This window comes from Symsagittifera roscoffensis, chromosome 1 (assembly GCF_963678635.1).
Source record: "Symsagittifera roscoffensis chromosome 1, txSymRosc1.1, whole genome shotgun sequence".
NCBI lineage: Eukaryota > Metazoa > Xenacoelomorpha > Acoela > Convolutidae > Symsagittifera > Symsagittifera roscoffensis.
The window spans coordinates 51,843,772-51,862,547 of record NC_087062.1 but is presented as its reverse complement, the minus strand read 5'-3'; the positions used below and the strand labels follow the sequence as shown (position 1 = coordinate 51,862,547).

Below are 18,776 nucleotides of genomic sequence, written 5' to 3'. Positions count from 1 at the left end.
CCTTTTATTAGATCCTCTTCTAATCGCAGAAAAATGAATTAGTATGAAAAAAAAACTGATCAAAAAGGGTGTCCTACTTTCCAACCCCATGTTATTTAAATCCTTATTTTTCACCCCCATTTAATCAGTAAGAAGATACCCACAACCAAGTAACCCCGTTTGATACCGATAGTTTGCTTCAAATTATGTCCCTTCATCAGCCATAAAATTATTTCATTTACTTTTACTAATTGAGGCCAGATAAAATGATTCATCAACTCAACTCTATACATGTTGATCTTTCAGCAATGGCCCCTGCTTGCATATAAGCTCTCCGGCCAAATAAGAGTTAAAAAAAGTATTATCGGTTCAGACAATAGTAGAGCTGAAAAAAATTTGCTGATTTTGAGCAGGCCGCTGAACCTAAAGCGCATTTGTCTGGATATTTTTTTCATCGATGTCAAAATTGCGGAAGTCGTACTTAAAAATGAGTACGAAACAAACCACGAGTTTGCTTTACCACTAGAAACATTATACTCAGTCTTTTGAATAGAAAAGCAGCCAATTAGCCGAAAAAAAAATCAGTTATTAAGTTGTACATTAAAACGATTGTATTAGGACAACAGTTTGAATTCGATTAATTTTTTTGGTCACAACCAGTTTCCCTTTCATTTTATGTTTCAATTTAACCAATTAATCTATTATAGACAGGAATTCGTTCAAGATCATGTTCAATTTTGGAAAATCTATTTTTTTTCGGCTATCAATTTGATGCTTGCCAGTCCTATTGGTTTGCAAGTTCATATCAATGTTTATACTATTGACAAGGTCAACTCTGTTTAAATCTAAAGCGCATTAAGCAGCGTGCATATTATCCCATGTTCGCAAAAAAATTTTCAATTAAAGCTTTAATATTTACCGACGCCATGGTTCCGTTCCGATCTTTTTCAATTAAGTTTCACTTTGATTCTAAAAATTGGTATTAAAAAGGATAAAAACTGTAGTGGGGTTCACTAGCTATAGGGTTAAAAGAGTTGGCTGAAGAAATAAGGTGCTATAAGGTGATTTGGAACCATCAAAACATAGGATAAAAATTTCGAAACAAAAATTCTATGTTAAACACAAAAGTAATGTGAAAAGTGCATAAAACAGCCAAAAACTCTTTGCAAAAATTGACTTTCAATAACTTTAATGTCCAAAGAAAAAACAGCCAACATACAGCTGGAAAAGAGTCATGAACGCAAGGAAACAGACAAAAAACTTTTGAAAAACTTCAACTTTCGATTTTAAAGCAAAATGATAAATGCGAAAAAAACTGCATCGATAGGTAAAGTTGTGATATTTCGAAACTTTCGAAACTAGAACGTTTTGCTGTTCGATAGTGGATTTGCTTCCCTTTTAACAAAGTAAACGAAGTGAGCCTAATAAAAATCAAACCGCGAAAAATCAAATTTGAGCGTAAACAAATTTTAGGACTCAAAAAACTCAAAAAAAAAATTACCAAGAACTCTATAAGAGAATTCATAAAAAAGCTCAATAATAAAAATCGAGCGTAACTAACCAAAGTTACACGCAAAAGAAATATTTTGGGCACGAATTTCCGGGCAATTGAAGCTTTACATGGTGAAAAAGCTCATTATAGCCGTTAACAGAGATCACTTCATACATTAGATAGTATCATCACGCATTTACACTTAATAACATTTGTGGCTTAACAAAACACAAAATTTGAAATGAGGGAACGTAGAAAAAGAGCTTAAAATCGACCTGTGCTGTACAATAATACTTAGTTTGAAATTAAACAGTTCACAGATCTGCATAAAACAGTAAAACTTGGCTGAAGAGCCAAATTATTACGAAAGAAATCTAACAGTAAATTTTCCTAGCATCCAATTAGACTTCCTTTCTTGATCTGACGGGTAAAAATCAAACAAAAGAAGCGACACAGAGGCAAAGTTGCACTTCGCAGAGACAAGCAAAAATGGCACAAAGGAACGCACCTCACATAAACATAAAGTTTATGGTTTAACGAGAGGTTTTATAGCGTGGTTAACAAATATGCTACGAATGTCTCGATTAGTTAGGATACTAACTTTCAAAACAATCTCATATTATGAAAAGAAGCTATATAAAAATGAAAATTGGCAGAGGAAGAGCCAATGAAAATTGTTTTAAAAATGATCAGCCCCAGATCCGAGTTTAGATTAGAGTGCAGTCTCTGTACCATCAGATGGGGTTCGCAGCACCAGGCATAGTCGAATTGCAGCTCTCAGTAAAATTTATTTTAGAAAACGGTACTTGGTATTCCAATTTGGCACTGCGCAGCATCATTCAATTGTCTTTTAAATTTATGTCAATGGCTCTTACTTTCAAGCATAATTTATTCTTAGATATCAGGCTGCAAAGAGTGCAATTTGACAAAGATTCAGTTAGATCAACATCTGCGTAAATAAATCATATCTTTTCTTTTAAAATGTGCAACTTTAATTTTAAAAAATGCACCGACCGTACACTACGCTCATAAGCTCGTTAGACTAAATAGGAAATTAGATTGATAGGTTTTTGTGTGTTTACCTGAGGGCGCAGATGAGTGCGGTGGGCACGATGAGGTTCTTTTCGAAGAATTCTGGTTTCCTCTGGAACAGAAAAAGGAACTCCAGAAAGGGAAAGGTCATGTTCTTCTGGAGAGTGCCCACATTGACAGGGAGAGTGAGACTGCAGCGGAAAGTGCTGCGTTCTGCCAGGTGCCACTCGTGGTGCGTGACAAAGCCAGATACTGCCGAGTCAAAGGCGAGTATCTGGATGTCTACCTGGTCCTCACTCAGCATCCAGGACCCTACTTGAAACGAGCACACCTGGGAGTCGTATGGGAAGTACCTGACTGACATCTTACACGTTGTGGACTTCAGAGTGGGTCTGAAGAAGTACACTTGGCCACTGTGCAGCACCAGTGCTTTGATGATGGTCGTGTCCTTCAGCTGTTCGAACTCGTCAACACTGTTCTGGAAGATGACGTCACTTACCCATATCTTCGTGGGACTGATGAACAGCTGATCTATGCCCCCGAAGTCTGCCGGGTTCCAGGCCAGAAAGTCATCTACCCAGGTCTGGCGTTGCCACAGAAACAGGGTCATTTGTTGTGTCTGCAAAAAACATACATTAACTTGACAAACAATAAAAACTCACACAAGGATAGCCGCTTGCTTGCTTTGCATGCAGCGCAGTATGCATGTTCCTACGCCATAGTTCCTGATAATTTCTTACAGTGGTCGGTACAAAAACAACCAAGAGATAATTAGGAAAGTCTCCATGACCTCAATCAACAAAAGCTTTAAACTATTTAATCAAAACACAACCTCAACAAAACTTCATGATTGACATTTTTTTTGGGATTTTATTGATACCAATTCAGTCAAAGTATTGGTTGCTAAAAAAAACTTTCCAAATAAAGGCCATATCAAACAAACAACGCATTACAAGCAAGCATACGAAAAATAAAATGAAAGCCACTAAGTCAAAAAAAATGAAAAATGTCAAATAACATTTGCAAAAATTTCCACATAAATTTCTCAAATGATGTTCAAATTGAGCAAAACATATCCAACAACACAACCACTGGCGTTAAACAAATTTCGTCGAGCGGAAAATGAGCCTTGGACAAACCCCCTATGAGCCAAAACCAAAAAAATGTTGGTATAAATTGAGCTGTTAAGTTCTGAAATAGTAAATTATTACGCCCTTTCCCTCCGGAAACTCACAAAAAGATGAAAACTACTTTCACTGCAAAATATGCAAAGTTAAGTCATTACGTCGATGAAAGATTAGCCATAACCACTTTCAACGGAAAATAACAAAAAAAAAGAAATTATACAAATCAGATACAGATTTAGTTGATTTACAGATCACGAAATGAACCGAAATCATATTTATGAACATTGCTTACAGAACAAGAAAAGTCGGCGAAAAGAAAACCCAGCCGACAAAACATAGGCCCTTTATGTTCCAAGTGCAGTCGTTACTTCTAAGACAAGTGTGTCGGAGAAGCTAATAAATTTGAAGTTATTATTAATCAAGCTATCGAATGACTAGTTGTTAAACTCAAGTCTACATGGAGCAGTACAACAGTGCCGAAGTACAACAGTGCCGAAGTACAACAGTGCCGAAAATGAAAACTTTGTTCAACAGTGCCGAAAATGAAAACTTTGTTCAACAGTGCCGAAAATGAAAACTTTGTTCAACAGTGCCGAAAATGAAAACTTTGTTCAACAGTGCCGAATATTTGAACAAATTTCAACATATTAAGTGCGGCAACCAAAAATTAAACAGCGATCGTTTACAATCTTGAGTAAAACTTTAAGCTTTTGAGCGAGAAAATTTGCAATTTAGACGTTTTGGCGCCAAAATAATTGTTTAATTAGCAGTTGCAGACTTATTGGCGCCAAAATTGGAGTGATTTTCTTTGATAATTAGCGTCAGTAATTTCCCGCTCTCTAGAAAATGCGTGTAAATTATTCTGAAATTTTCCCGCCATTTTCGGCACTGTTGTACTTCGGCACTGTTGAACGCCCCCGTCTACATTCCGATTTGGTAACGATAGCTAATTTCAGTACAGGACTGCTCGTATCAGGGCGAAGTCCTGAATGTTCTGACTGCCTTTTAAGGTCTATGGAGCAGTAATAATATGGAAAACTTAAATGTATTTAAATAAAACTAGCGTTTAACGCACCTTCGGTGCTTCGAAAAATTTCTACAGCTCATGAAAAACCGCATATATTGGAAACAACATCTGCAAACTTTTAGTGTACTCTGACTGCACCCAATTACAGGGTTGGTAATTTCGATCTTTCAAATTTTTTTAATTCCCATTTTAAAAGCGTCATCTCGAAAACTTAGTGGGCCTCAGGAGAAATTCGGAGGCCAGTCTTGCAACCACTGAGAGTCCCTGAGAGCACCCTACTATAGGGTTAGGAATCCAAAATTTTGTGAATTTTTTTAAACCTAAGTTTCCCGAAAATTTTTTTTAAAGAAAACGTCTTTTCTCGGAAAGTAAACGGATTTGAGCATTCATATTAAGAGGCAAGATTTGAGACGCCTGGGTGTACGCTGACAATAAAGTTGTATCTTCATCAAGTTTATAGTTTCAAATTTTTTGAATTTCCTTGTAGATAAGTTCTTCGAGATATTTTGAAAAAATCAAAAAACGTCACATCCCGGAAACTAAAAGCATTTGAGCAGTCGCGTGTAGCAGTCGCATGTGGTAAGATTTGCAACTCTTTATAGTACCCTGACAACACCGAACTATGGAGTTTGAAATTTCAAATTTTGAAAAATAATTATTTTAAACTTTCTTAAGTTTTCTGAAAATTTTTGAAAAATCACAAAAAACGTCAGATCTCGAAAGCTACAAAGAATTGAGCAGTCATACTTGGAGGCAATATTCGCAATCTTTGTGACTATTCTGACAGGACCTGACTACAGGGTTGGGAATTTCAGATTTTTAAAAACTAATAATAATTTAAGTTTCCTGAAAATTTTTGAAAAAATCACAAAAAACGTCATATCTCGAAAACTGCAAGAATTTGAACAGTCATATTTGGAGGCAAGATTTGTAACTCCTTAGAGTACTGTGACAGCACCCAACTACAGGGTTGGGAACTTCAAGTCTTGTAAAATATTTTGTTATTTGAAATTTCTGAAAATTTTTGAAAACATCTCAAAAATCATCTTATCTCGTTAACTAAAATGATTCGGGCATTCAAAATTCGATTTTGGGCTGCTTAATTTAAACCCGGTAAAAAAAACCACTAACATCAAATAAGAAAATCGAAAAAAATCTTAACCATTGCAATATACGATATAGCTTAAACATGCAAAAATAATACGTTGAAAAAGCTTAAACATGGCGAGATAGTGAAGCCCGCATTTAAATATATAATAGATTAAGTTTTTTCTATAATTTGAAACTTCTTATGAAAAACATCCCCCCACATGCCATATTGAGTAAAAAGTGATAAATTTTGCTCTTATTAACAAATCAATTATGGCATATAAGTTTCCTTGAACTAATTTGGAACGCTTTCTAAGGCGGATTAAGACTCGCTTACGCGTTAATAGCGCGAAACATATCGCGCGTTATTTGTCCTAAATGGCAATCTTCAAACCCCCATAACTTAACGAAAAAAGATCACAGGTGAAATATCTTTTCAGATTGAAGCTTAGGACAACAATAGCTTTCGAATGATGTTAAAAATTCCGTCAAAAATGGCAAGTTAAAAAGTCGACATTTGTCTGAAGAAAAAAACCCACCCCGAGCACAAATATTCCGTTACTTTCGTAACGAAAGTCGGAACAACAGGCACATATCACCATTTCGAGATTTATTTCAAAATTTCTGACTGAGAGGCGATATGGAGCTTCACGTCACTTGCTATACAACGCAAACCCAGCATTTCAAGCTAGTGAATAGAAAATGAGACAGAAAACAAAATCGAAAAACAAACGAATACAATTTCAGAAACAGTGTCAAAAAACAACCAACAGTGCCTGTCAGGAGTTTTGCAATTTTTCATTAGACACAGAGGCGAAGCTGCGCTTCGCAAACTCTTGCGAGAACAAAAAGCATCTTTATCAAGTGAAATAAGAAATAGAAATCAGCCTCGAATTAGCAAAAACTCGGATACGTGTAGTATTCGAATCTGCGACCAACTGCAATCAAGGTATTTAGAGTCTCACGCACTAGCCACTCAAACGTAACAACCGACAAACACTGGTCACGAAGAAAACCGCTACCTATAGTATTAAATTGCAATGCGAGTCAGCAAAAGTGGCACCAAACACAAATAGACTCAATTTTGCAAGTATTAATTTAGAATATAACAAACTGAAGGCATCTATACTAACTTTAAATGTAACAAATCGCAATGCATAAAGCCACATTGTGTATAAATTATGCATTTCAAAAAATTGCGAGATAAATTGTTTGAAACAAATCGTTTTTTTTTCGGTTCGTTTGGTGAATCAAAAATGCATCAACTATGTTAACTTATTACTATTCGAATGTCAAAGCACATTCTATGGAAAATCTGTAAAAGTGCACCAAAAGTAGCACCAGAATTTGCGACTTAGGTTGGAAAAAAAGGTTCGCACTAATACACTTGCAAAAACCCTGACTGACACTTAAAGGACAATATGTCAAAACCAGAAAAAAGTCGTAAATTATAATTCATATCCCGTGTTATATCCATTTTCAAACATGTGTTTAAAAAATTTAACTTAAATCTAAGGTAGTCAGTACTAGGCCAAAAGATATAAGCCAATTGATTAAAAACGATACGCAAACATCTGGATATTGCAAATTATTACACTTACTGCGCAATTATCATTGACCTCGAGCTTCCAACTTACAAACTTTTCATCAAAAAAGTTGTTTACCCTTCGTTTGTAGTGAAACTTTTAACAGGCCACAAATTTTAGACATCGAAACTGAACCAAAACAAAACCTCCAAATAATCAGATTTAGGCTAGATTTATAACCCTGTCTATAAGACATTCTATTTGACTACAGATGAGGAGCCTAATTCATATGCTCTTCAGATATTTCCTCAGCAAACAACTGTAAAAGAGTTGATGAATTCAAAAAAAGATGAAGCCATCTATAAAAAGTGAAGAGAGCCAAAAAAAACTGATGATTAAAGCTGCGAGCTTCATGCTTAAACTTTGAATTTCAATAATATCTTATGATTGCCATTTTTTTTTACAAAACTGACCCAAATTGAAAAAAATGAGTCAAAAACTAAATCCGCCGTGATTTTTTTGGACAGCTCAATTTGCTTTTCAACTAATAAATAATTTTGAAATAGCCATCAGAAATCAAAAACAGAAAAAAGGAGCGACTAAAAACAAGGGATCTAAATAAAAGAATTCGTTTATTAGATTTTACACAGAGTCAACGCTTCGCTTCGCAAACACTGCGGGGACACGACAAAATCAGCTCTAAAAGCAGAGAACAAACGCTATGAAATTTCCAATGCTAGAGCGTGATTATAGCAGAAGTGCCACCAAATAAGTGAACACTTTCCAATTTCAATGAACATTTTCATTTGTTCATACTAATACACTAGCTGCGAAAGTAATGCACGCATGGAAACATAAAAAAACATGGAGTTGTATTTTAAACATAGCCGATTGACTGTTGGAAACGAGTAATGAAGGGACACGGAAAAAAATTACAAGTTAACGAAAAAAAAATCTTTCAGAACTTTCGAATTTCAAGGAAATAGATGCACTTTAAGCTCTTTGAATTTCTAAAACGATTTATGATTGGCGCTTTTTGATAACATTAACCCAACTTGAGAAAACTGGATCAATAGGTAAATAAATCACCAAGACCTAAATAAGAGTCTTACAAATCTCAACTTACGAATTTCAAGGAAAAAAACTAGATACCCTTAAAACTCTTTGAATTTCGGGGAAAAAATGATTGGCAATTTTTTAAATACCCTTGCTTATCGCTGGTCCGACAGTAATTTTCGCAGGTCCAACAATCATCTGCAATAACTTACTCAGTACCACCTGATCATAAATGTTTATCAATAGTTAAGAAACAGCCAAAACTGAAGTAAAAGCTTCAGCATGGCGCTATCTTTGCTTAATTGTGCGAAAACTTTATTTAGATGAAGATTACGCACGGCGAGATATGTGAAAAAAACACAGTCTAGGCCAAGATCCTTCCATCCCTCAGGGGTCTTTTTTGCGCCAATTGAAATTTTGTTTATTGAACTAAACGGGGAATCAAATTTTAAGAATTACTGGAAAAAATCATAAAAAATTTTAATCTTCACTAAATGAAATGTCACTTAATGAAAAAATCTGAGAAGCTTCAATTGTTGGCAATTTTTTCTCGACACCGGGAAAACCTGTACGTTGTGATTTTGCGAAGCGAATCACAACTTTCTGAGATTCAATGCGATAATGCACAGCTGTAATAGAGTTTGTTTTCCTTTTAACAAAAGAAATGAACTGCACTTACAAAAAAGCCGCGAAAAATCAAATTTGAGCGAGAACAAATTTCAAGATTTTCCTGGAAAAAAAAACGAACAAAAAATCGCCAATACCTATGAAAGAGTCTTAACTACTTTCAAAGACTCATGGCCGTAGCAGGCTCTTTTCAGGTGAGTGATAGTAACAATGAACTAACATAAATAATTACATGGAGTAACACATAATCGGTAGCAGTTTGAAAACAATACGACTTACTTTAACGTCGACGTCGATGACCTGCTTCATGGCGATGTCGAACTGCACTCTGACATTGTCGCTCTGGTTGATTCTGGGGCGGATGAGTGTGGTGTAGTTGTTGAACAAATAGTCGATCAGTCTGTTCGCATTGCCCTGCACCTCCGCCCTCTTTTCCAGTCGGGCTAAGTTGCTGCTCTTTTCTGATGATTCCACGGGCGTGCACAAATAAACCAGCCCAACCAGAAATATGGTTATCGCTACTGTACGATCACTAGTAACAGGACCGCTTGAAAGCCTCATCTCGGATATTCTGATCAGCGATCGTCAGTGACCAAGGATTGTGAATCGTATAAATAACGTTAAAATGCTCGAAGAATTAGAAAACAGCTCGCTGATTTAGCCAAATGATACGTTTAATGTGAAATACGACAGAAACAAACAAATTACAGACGGATTAAATTAGTTTTTCACTATGCTTGGTCTATGAAAAGCCTGATAACTGTTTTGAGATAAGAAGCACTTTGTAAATGAAAATCATCTTAGTCCGCCAGATACTCATCAAAACTTTTGCAATTACATTGCTTTCTTGTTTGTGGGAAAATAATAATCTGGGATTTTTTAGTGTTAAACTTGGGCAAATATATCAGAAGTTTGATTCCCTCAGCCAATAAAGTTTTAAAAGCAAAGCTCCGTGTTTATTCAAAAACAACTAAAGGTAAATTTGATCTCAATCGAGCACCTAGAAAAAAAGGTGGCTAAAAAAATTTCCTGTTTGCTCAATCAAAATTTAATATGAGGCACAATTTTCAGCAGAGTTTTAGGGCTGAAAATAATCACTTTTCACAAGTTTAATTAGAGAACTGAATGAAGCGCGATAGTTTGGGTGGTTTGCTTCCCTGATTTTACACTACTACAGCTGATTGTGAAAAAGATCGCTTCCGTTTTAGTGGCTCACAATAATGAGAAAAAGCTTGATTGGGGATTAATAGCGGTGAAGAGAGGAGGACTGCTTTGTTGGCCTGTCAGATTAGGGGGTAGGTCGGAGATTATCTCCTGCTTGCTAAGAAGTCCCTTTATTTGTCGCCCTACAAATAGACTTCAATTCAATACAAACCGAAAAAGAGGCAAACGCCTCGCTCACTCACCATCCACATCAATCAAGCACTTCTTCCAAGTTCTATTGTCTAATTTTAGTGAGGGAAAAATCATTCAATCTAGCAATAAGCTGTGCTTTTTATATTACGTCCAAGTTTGGAGCTTTGTTTTTACCATTCAAGTTGATTGTTCAGTAATCTCTTTTTCAATAAAAGTGAATCTTATTTGGAATCATACTCAAGAAACGCAAAATAACGACAATGAAGATAGTAACGAACTCGTAGCTCCAATAAGTTTTCCGGCGTCGTCTAGATAAGATAGCATTTACCTTTGTTTCAAGTGTCTCAGATTCTAGATAATGTGGTCAGTTGTTGGGTATTTGTCACTAGCTGGATGAGGCCGATATTTTGTATTTTGTTAGGACAAGAAAATTTATCAAATTGTGTGGCGAAATTGACGCAATAAAGTTAGGGTGAGGGGTAGGGGAGTGGAGCTATTAGAAATGAGCGGCGGCTAGGAAAGAGTAGTCGGTGTGTGGGCCAGGGGGAGCGGGGTGAGTGATAAGGAGGAAGACAGATGAAGCAACAATAACTGTTCGCCGGTCAGCTTCAGTGTCGCCGTAGGCATTAAATAAGTGCATCAAAGCTAATATAAATAACACCTAACCAAAGCCACTGTTGTTGTTGTTCCTAGCTTTAACATAATCTGATTGGCTTCCTCTATTAAAAAATAACAAACAATGTCTTCTTTTTTCCAAAACTTTTCTAAATAATGAGGAACCAAAAGTTAAATGGAAAATCGCGAGCAACGCAAGAACAAAGCAAAAAAGAGAATTAATAACAATAATAGCATAGAGCAAAGTATTAAATGGAGTCACAACTGGTACATCGCAAGAAAGATTCACTGTTGACGCTGCTTGGATTGATTCCCTTCCTCGCTTTGCCTTTGGCTCCACAACAGTAGACGACAGAGGCGAGCCACAAAAGTTGCTCTGGTTTGTTCAGCAATAAATGAAAGACCTAGCTGAATTATGCGTACATTTATGCTCAACTCAAATAATACAGTCAGCAGACCACACTGGCCAATACCAGACCTCCGTTTTGACATGCTCGCTTAACCAACAAATTGCGAAGGGGAAGGAGACTACTTAATGAGATCCCCAAATTATTCAAAAATTCCCTATTTTTCAACATCATCCATTCATCTTCCATAATTAACATGTGCAACCAAAGTAGGGCCAGTAAAATAAAAACAAGGGCAACGCAGTACAAACATTTTTAAGGACAAAATTGTGTTGGTATGTACAACAATGGGAGGACGTCAAATCTTTTACTTGAGCCGAAATTCGCACCGCGTTTTTTTTTTAGCATATGGTAGTTTTTGAAATTTGGGTAAATAAATTCGATTTTTCATGGTATTTTTTTTTCAGGAACTTTTCTGTTATACGGTCCACATTTGATTTTTTTTGATGATCTCAAAATTAAATCATAATGCTCGATTTTCATTGGTTAAAATTATTTTCTGCAAATTGAAATCTAGATTTTCAATAACAACAGAAGCTCATACAATAGTTTGGTAGTTTAGGGCCGGATAACGCAAAAGACCCTTTTTCAAAAAGGGTCGCCAAAGATATTCCACTCAATCAAGCTCCACACAATTTTCTCAGATTTCATGCCAATCCTTACAGTAATCGATACTTCGCTGTGTTGCTTATACTTGCTAATATGCAGTGGGAATTGGTTCAAAAGCGAATGATCTGAGATAGTTATTTGGTTGGTCGGATAATCGTAGGAAAAACAACCTGAAATACCGCAAGTGTGCCTTGCCTTTCGGGTATAAATCAACTTCAATTTCAGGGTTCACATTAAAGCTTAGAAGCCAAATTAGCTCCTCTATATTATGTTCGCGGGCCCTAACACAAACAGATTCAAGTGGTAAGCACAAGGCAATTTAGCCTTTGAACAAAAACATCTTAACCGAAGGGCAGACATTTTGAAGCAGTCCCAATAAAATCAATTTGGCATTGGGCAGATGGCTTGGAACGGCAATTGTAGTATTGTTTATTTCCAGTTAAATTCTTTCGGTGGCCTGTTTTGGACAGAATGCCAAAACAAACCAGGTCGGATTCATTTAGACCTCAAATTTGTGTACTTAGGGACGGTAATTTATAAAGCAGCCTCACAGGTGCGCCTAAAAAGCGTCCGAAAGAATCAATCTGCAGCCTTAACTGCACCAAGATCAAGCAAAAACACGAAGTTTATACACAATTAAGTTCTTGAACATAGTCTTAATAATGAGCGTTATTTTGAACTTGGATTTCTCATATTAGCAAGAGATACATGTATGCAGATATCAGGGACATGATAAAACCGAAACCAACAGGTGGGTGGAGGTACAAGTGAGCTCGGGCCCGAATCAAATATCCTAACATCCTGTCATCAAAAGAGCTCCTCTCCAAATAAATCAACCAAGTGATAGACGTCAGTTAAAAAATGACAAGTGTATTGTAAGAAGAACATTATAACAAAATTTTCATTTAGACTTGAGCAAAATAGGTCAAAACTTCAGCCTGAAAATATGGATACCCATCCTATTCTACTCGGGTGCGAGTCCTATCAAAAAGATTTCCACAAATTCGCTAAATGTAGATAACAGCGGAGTGTGACCTTGGTCTTGATTTCGTCTCGAATGCTCTGGAACTCGCTCAGTGCTTCCGCCTCTTTCTCCTGGAAGCTCTTGTCTAAAGAGAACACGATATCCTGCAGGTCATCCAACTCTTTCTGCGACTGCTCCATTATCTTGTCCCTAAACACCAAAAGCCTGCTGTTTGCATATATACCTCAACATTTAGATGCGACTATGTTTAACCTAATGGTTGCAAAACAAAAGTATCAGATCTAAACTCTCTGATATGAACACATTTCAAGAATTAAACACAGAGGCGAAGATGCACAAACCAAAAACCAGTTAAAATAGCTCAAAAAAGGTTTTAAAATGAAATTTAAAAAAATGCTTACAAGGGCCTTGAAAAATAATATTTTGCGAGGCAGATTAGGAGACTCAGGTTCTCGCATCTAAGCCACGGTGGCTCAATAATAGACCAACACAAGCCACCAGTAAAGCATTGAAAAGGTTAAAATAAGATTGATAAGTTTAAGCTTTTTGCTATAGTTGGGAATCAAGTTACCGATCTCAAGTTTAGAATTCTCATGTCGTTTGTCGCTGGACAATAGTCAAATAGTAGCCACCAAAAAGCAGAAAACAGATTCCATTAAATCGCCAATGCTGTGCATCAAAAATGGGCACTTTTATTTACAATATGGCGAGGAAAAATGCAGATTCGTAATATAACACTACGCTCGCTTACTTATGGTTCTTTTTGAGCAACGTATAAATCAATCACTTCAAGAAAACTATTTAGATTAGTTCCGGCGAATAATTTCATGAAATATATATACACATAGCAAAAGAAAGTTAAAACTTGTCTTTCTACCCAAGAATACATCGCCAAAAAATTACATAGCACGTAGCAATACTCGCACGTAGCAAAAAGAAAGTTAAAAAATTGCTATTGAATCCGAGAAAAAATTACATCACTCGTAAAGGTCGACTTCCTTCCAATAACATGCAAATAAGTTTTTGTTAACATAAACGTCTTTTAAAAAATTAGGAAAAAAAGAATGCAAAATGTGAAAGAAAATGTTCATAAACAAATTACTCGGATATTTCAAATTACCTTGAGGAAAAAATGAAAGAAATGAGCCAAAAAGTTTTCCCAAAAATCAATTATTTAGAAGTTTTTTTTGCCATAAGTTCCGAAAAACTAGATCAATAAAATAATTGCCAACTTGATCGATTCTCATCTGCGGATTGCGGGAACCAAACTTCGAAACAGCAACAAAGTGACACTTTTTCGAAAAAGTAACAAAACTAAAAAAAACTGTCAATACTTATCTTTTGTGAATTTTCAAATTGAAGTCAATTTTTAAAGCTAAACCTAAATCACGTTTTTAGTCTTTTGTAATGGAGAGCGTAAAGTGTCTTCCAATCAAAAAATGAATATTAATTCAAACTGTTTAAAAAATCAAATTTAAACAAAACTTTAAGACTTTCACGAAAAAGAATTCTTCACGACCTAAGTAAATTAAAATCACTTTGTTCTTATACACTCAAAAAACATTTCCATTGAGTTGCGGAGAAAACAATTCAAAAAATCCTGACTATCGATCATAATCATTATTCGTCTTGATGAAAAAAGACACTCATTGATCTGCGAAATTGTGGAAAGAGATCAATCAACACTCACGAATAAGAAAAATTGGCGTTATGGCGAATCGGTAGTGATGGTGCGGGTTCAAATCGCACGTGCCATGCAATTTACAAGGGGAGCCCTTGCAAGATAACCATAACTTACTTTAAATTAAATAATTAACCTTCGGTTTAGGCCACTGGCTGGTTAACTTAAAAAAACAACGACATCATTGATACCTTTCAATATTTTTGTTTCAATCTCGACTATAAAGAAGCAAGAAGAGATACTATCACTGGACACAATCGGGCATGACATTACCGAAATTTCATTACACAGCGTATATCACTATCTATGCCAAAAAATTCAACTTCGGGTAGGCACGATCGAAATTCCTACTGGGTAGTAAAGCAAAAAGCTTATAGTACACCAGAATCGATTCATTTCCGATTCAATTTGTGCTTAGAACAGATGTTGTGTTGTCTCCGCAGATGTTGTTATGCTGACAAAATTCACTCAAAAACGGAACATAAGTTAGCAAGAGCAGACAATCGTTGATACAAAAAAAATATGATTCTTTTATGAAAATTCAATTTTAACTGGAAAAAAAATAAAATAGGACAAAAGCCACAGATTAGAAAAAAAAAATACATGTATTTTTTTTCACATTTGCTGAAGGGCGGTTGAATTTGAGGAAAGATACTGAACAACACAATTGTCAGAGTTGAATAAAAATTGACACAGTTGCGAAGTGTAGCTTAACACTTGCTATGCAAAAAAATCTGAGACAAAAAAAAATACTTGAAAAAAAATCTTGGAAAAGTTATTTCAAAAAAATAACTTAAAAATTTTTTTAAAAAATAACAGCTAAAAAAAGTGTTGTGTAGAGGGAAGTTCATAAACAGACTTGAAAAGAATTGGCAATCAATAACCGAGCGACAAATTTTGGGTCTAAAACCTGTTTGAGCGGAAACAAAAACGTTGACATAAAAAACTTTATAAAGTTTTAAAAAATTTTACGATCTATCGAACCGGAAACACATAATCGCATGCACAAATATTTGCCCTCGAAATTATGCAATGTAGTTTGACTGAACCGATACACCATAAACTGAAACTGTTCAAACATTTAAAAATGAAACAAAAACCCAGAAACACTTGGTAAATTTACAAATTACTGAACTTTCATTGTAGCAAAAAAACTACTGTTTAAATTATAACAAAACACACGAGCCTGGAACAAAATGGCCTTTAAAAACACGGTAAGTGAACCGACACAAACTGGGACGAAAGCCTCGAACCCGAAACAAATTGAGTAACTTTTTGAAAACAGGCTTTACCTTATTACCCAAGAAATTGAGGGTAACCACATTTTTTACGGGAAACAATACGAGCACCCAATTTCAATCGCGCTTTTTATCGCGATCGTAGACATTAAAATTCATTCAGCGGATACTGAACAGACAAAACAGCTAGGTAGACGACTGTAGAGCCAAAAAATATCAAAATTGAGCTATAAAACATTTAGAGCCAAGCCTCCTTCTGTTTGATCTGACGACCAGATATCGACCAGCAGTGACACAGCACGCCGCCGAGGACGCATTATCAGAGCCACGCGACGTCCGTCCAAGCTCCCACTCCCCAGCCCTGTGACATCCAGTAGACGAGCGATGTCAACCCGATCATCCAGGGGCACGTCCATTCCAGAAGACGCCTGTACCAAAACTGACACGAATGGCAAACAAGTTGTTGTGAAATGGCAAGACGGCACCACATCATGGGTCAACGTCAAGCACGTTTCTATCACTGACTGGACTGCAATATGGCGTACTAGAACTGGCATAAGCAAGAAGTGGCATGGCACCCTGCAACCTTGACACTACAAAGACGACGAAAGTTCTGGTCTCACGCAAATGATAGATGATCTATCATTAAATGATACAGGAGACCAGAGGTCCAAGGACGCTGCCGATAACGCAGATGCCAAAACACTCATGGATTATTTTCGGCTCCAAGAAGACCCAGAAGTTTAGCCCCAGAGGCGCCCGCCAACAATATTCCCTTCTGCTCACTGATCTCTTGTTCAACATACACAGAAACTGCTCCGATATCACAGCTTGGCTGAAGTTTTTCGCAGCCCCTAGAGATTGTCTGAACATCGCTGACAAGAAAGACCGCAATAGTCTCGCTGGCAACCGCTGTAAAGCGGAAAATTGAAACCTTCAGAAAAGCGAACAAAGTCACCGAATTTATCCAGCCTGACACGCACAAGAAAGTCGCCGGCAAAACAGAAAACCGATCTGGAAAAGCTTGCAGCACTTGTGTCGAGTAAACTCGATGAGGGAAACATAAAGGCGCAGTACGCTCCCTTGCGACTGACGAAAGCCTAGCCCCGCATGAAAAAGACCACAATAGAAAAATTGAAAGAAAAACACCCAGTCTGCCCCAGTGATAGGAGAGCCTTTCCCATCTCTCCCCAGGACACCCACCCTCTCAGACTTACCAGCGAAGTGAAAACTGCAGTTTTGAGTTTTCCTAACGGATCGGCAGGTGGCCTATCTGGCCTGCGCCCGCAGCACTTGAAAGACTGCATAGGAAAAGTTCTTGGAGACCAATCAAACAAGCTAATCACTGCCCTGACAGATGTCTGCAATGACATTCTCCGCGGAGAAACGCCCACCGAAATAATCCCCCTTCTCGCAGGAGCAAACCTTTCAGCTTTTGTTAAGAAAGACGGCGGAATCCGACCAATTGCAGTGGGCGAAACTACCCGCCGCCTCGTCGGGAAAACAACCTCAACGAAACTCACTCAAGCCTTCAAAGACAGTATCTCGCCTCTCAACCTGGGCTTCGCCGTGGAAAGCGGCGCAGAAGCAGCAGTCCACGCGGTACGCGCTCTATTGGAGAACCCAACTAACGATGATGTGTCCCTAAAGAAGGATTTCGCTAATGATTTCAATTCAATCAGACGCGACTATGCCGCCAAATGTATTGCCGAGAAATGCCCCGAATTGCTACCATTTTTCAAAACTTGCTATGAAACAACAACTCCTCAACTACGGAGAAACCATCATTGACAGCGCTGAAGGTTTCAACAAGGCGACACTCTCGCAGTTTTTCTCTTCTGTCTATGCATACACGGGCCGCTGAGCCAGATGAAAGGCCGCTTTAAGGCAGGTTACAGAGACGACATCTCAGCACTAGACAGCTGGGTAAATATACTTGATGACCTGAAAGCACAAATGTGAAGAAATGGGCTTACAGCTGAAAGATAAGAAATGCGAACTCATTCTCTTCACAGAAGACCAGCAAAGCCAAGAAATCATTCTAAAGGAGTTCCGAGCTGTCTGCTCTCGTATAGCGACAACTCGTCTTGATGATCTTGAACTTCTGGGTTCCCCTCTTGGTAATGATGCAGCCAAACGCATATTTTAGCAGAAACGAGCAGAACTAAAACGCGTCTGTGACCATTCCAAGTATCTGAACAGCCACGACGCCGTCTTTCTTAAGAAAAACTGCAACGCTACCCCAAAACTCCTGTTTTATCTCAGAACATCTTTCTACGCCTCCCCTATCAACGAACTTTATGGTCTGATTATCCAAGCCCTAGAATGCATTTGTAACGTCACAATCGATGAAACGAGAGCCACTCAAGTATCCCTTCCCGATGGGCGGCCTTGGGGTTCCCTTATCATCGATTATTGCCCCAGCCGCTTTTATATCATCACCAATCATATCCTAAGAAACTGCTTCAAAGCTCCTGAATAAAAGTCCAATTTCCGAACAATTCGACCAAGCCATGGAAGCCTGGAAGCTCCAAACTGGCCTTCCTATCGAACAAAACGATTTTTCAAGAAAACAGAAACTAATGCTCACCCCAGTCTACGAAAAAATGCATGCTTGTCTTCTCGCTAATGACTTCATCAAGGCACGGATTAGTGTGACATCTTCATTTGGCTCGTGCAATTGGCTCAACGCCGTGCCTTCAGCTGCTCACTCTCTCCGATTTGAAAGTAGACACTTTGAGATTGCCTTGGGGCTCAGAAGTCGACCGCCTTGGTGCACACGCACTTGTCTGCTCAAAGATAAAAAGTCGCCACATGCGACACAGACAGGCCAATAACATCTTAAAACACGCCGAAATGCCCTCAACACTCGAACTTACCGGCCTTTTGAGATCCGACGGAAAGCGCCCCGATGGTAAAACCCTGCTGCC

The 18,776-nt window shown here is 37.5% G+C and overlaps 2 protein-coding genes across 6 annotated transcripts in view; both read right to left on the bottom strand.

Moving 5' to 3' along the window:
* LOC134845393 (neuronal acetylcholine receptor subunit alpha-9-like) overlaps positions 1 to 12,971 on the bottom strand; it is a 34,626-nt gene extending 21,655 nt beyond the window's left edge. The window contains exons 1-3 of one of the 3 annotated variants that reach the window (XM_063862319.1): positions 10,486 to 12,971; positions 9,235 to 9,875; positions 2,554 to 3,122 (exon numbers count right to left, since the gene is read on the bottom strand). In XM_063862319.1, coding sequence (XP_063718389.1) covers positions 2,554 to 3,122; positions 9,235 to 9,516 — 851 coding nt within the window. In that variant the 5' untranslated portion in view covers positions 9,517 to 9,875; positions 10,486 to 12,971. Of the gene's footprint in view, positions 1 to 2,553; positions 3,123 to 9,234; positions 10,448 to 10,485 lie in introns of those variants that run through there. The other 2 variants (XM_063862320.1, XM_063862317.1) reach the window with 2 other exon arrangements.
* The window catches only part of LOC134845429 (dynein regulatory complex subunit 2-like), a 442,061-nt gene that overhangs the window by 38,637 nt on the left and 384,648 nt on the right, over positions 1 to 18,776 (bottom strand). For all 3 annotated transcript variants that reach the window (XM_063862321.1, XM_063862333.1, XM_063862325.1), the window contains exon 5: positions 12,978 to 13,116. In XM_063862321.1, the coding sequence (XP_063718391.1) occupies positions 12,978 to 13,116 (139 nt within the window). The remainder of the gene's footprint in view (positions 1 to 12,977; positions 13,117 to 18,776) is intronic.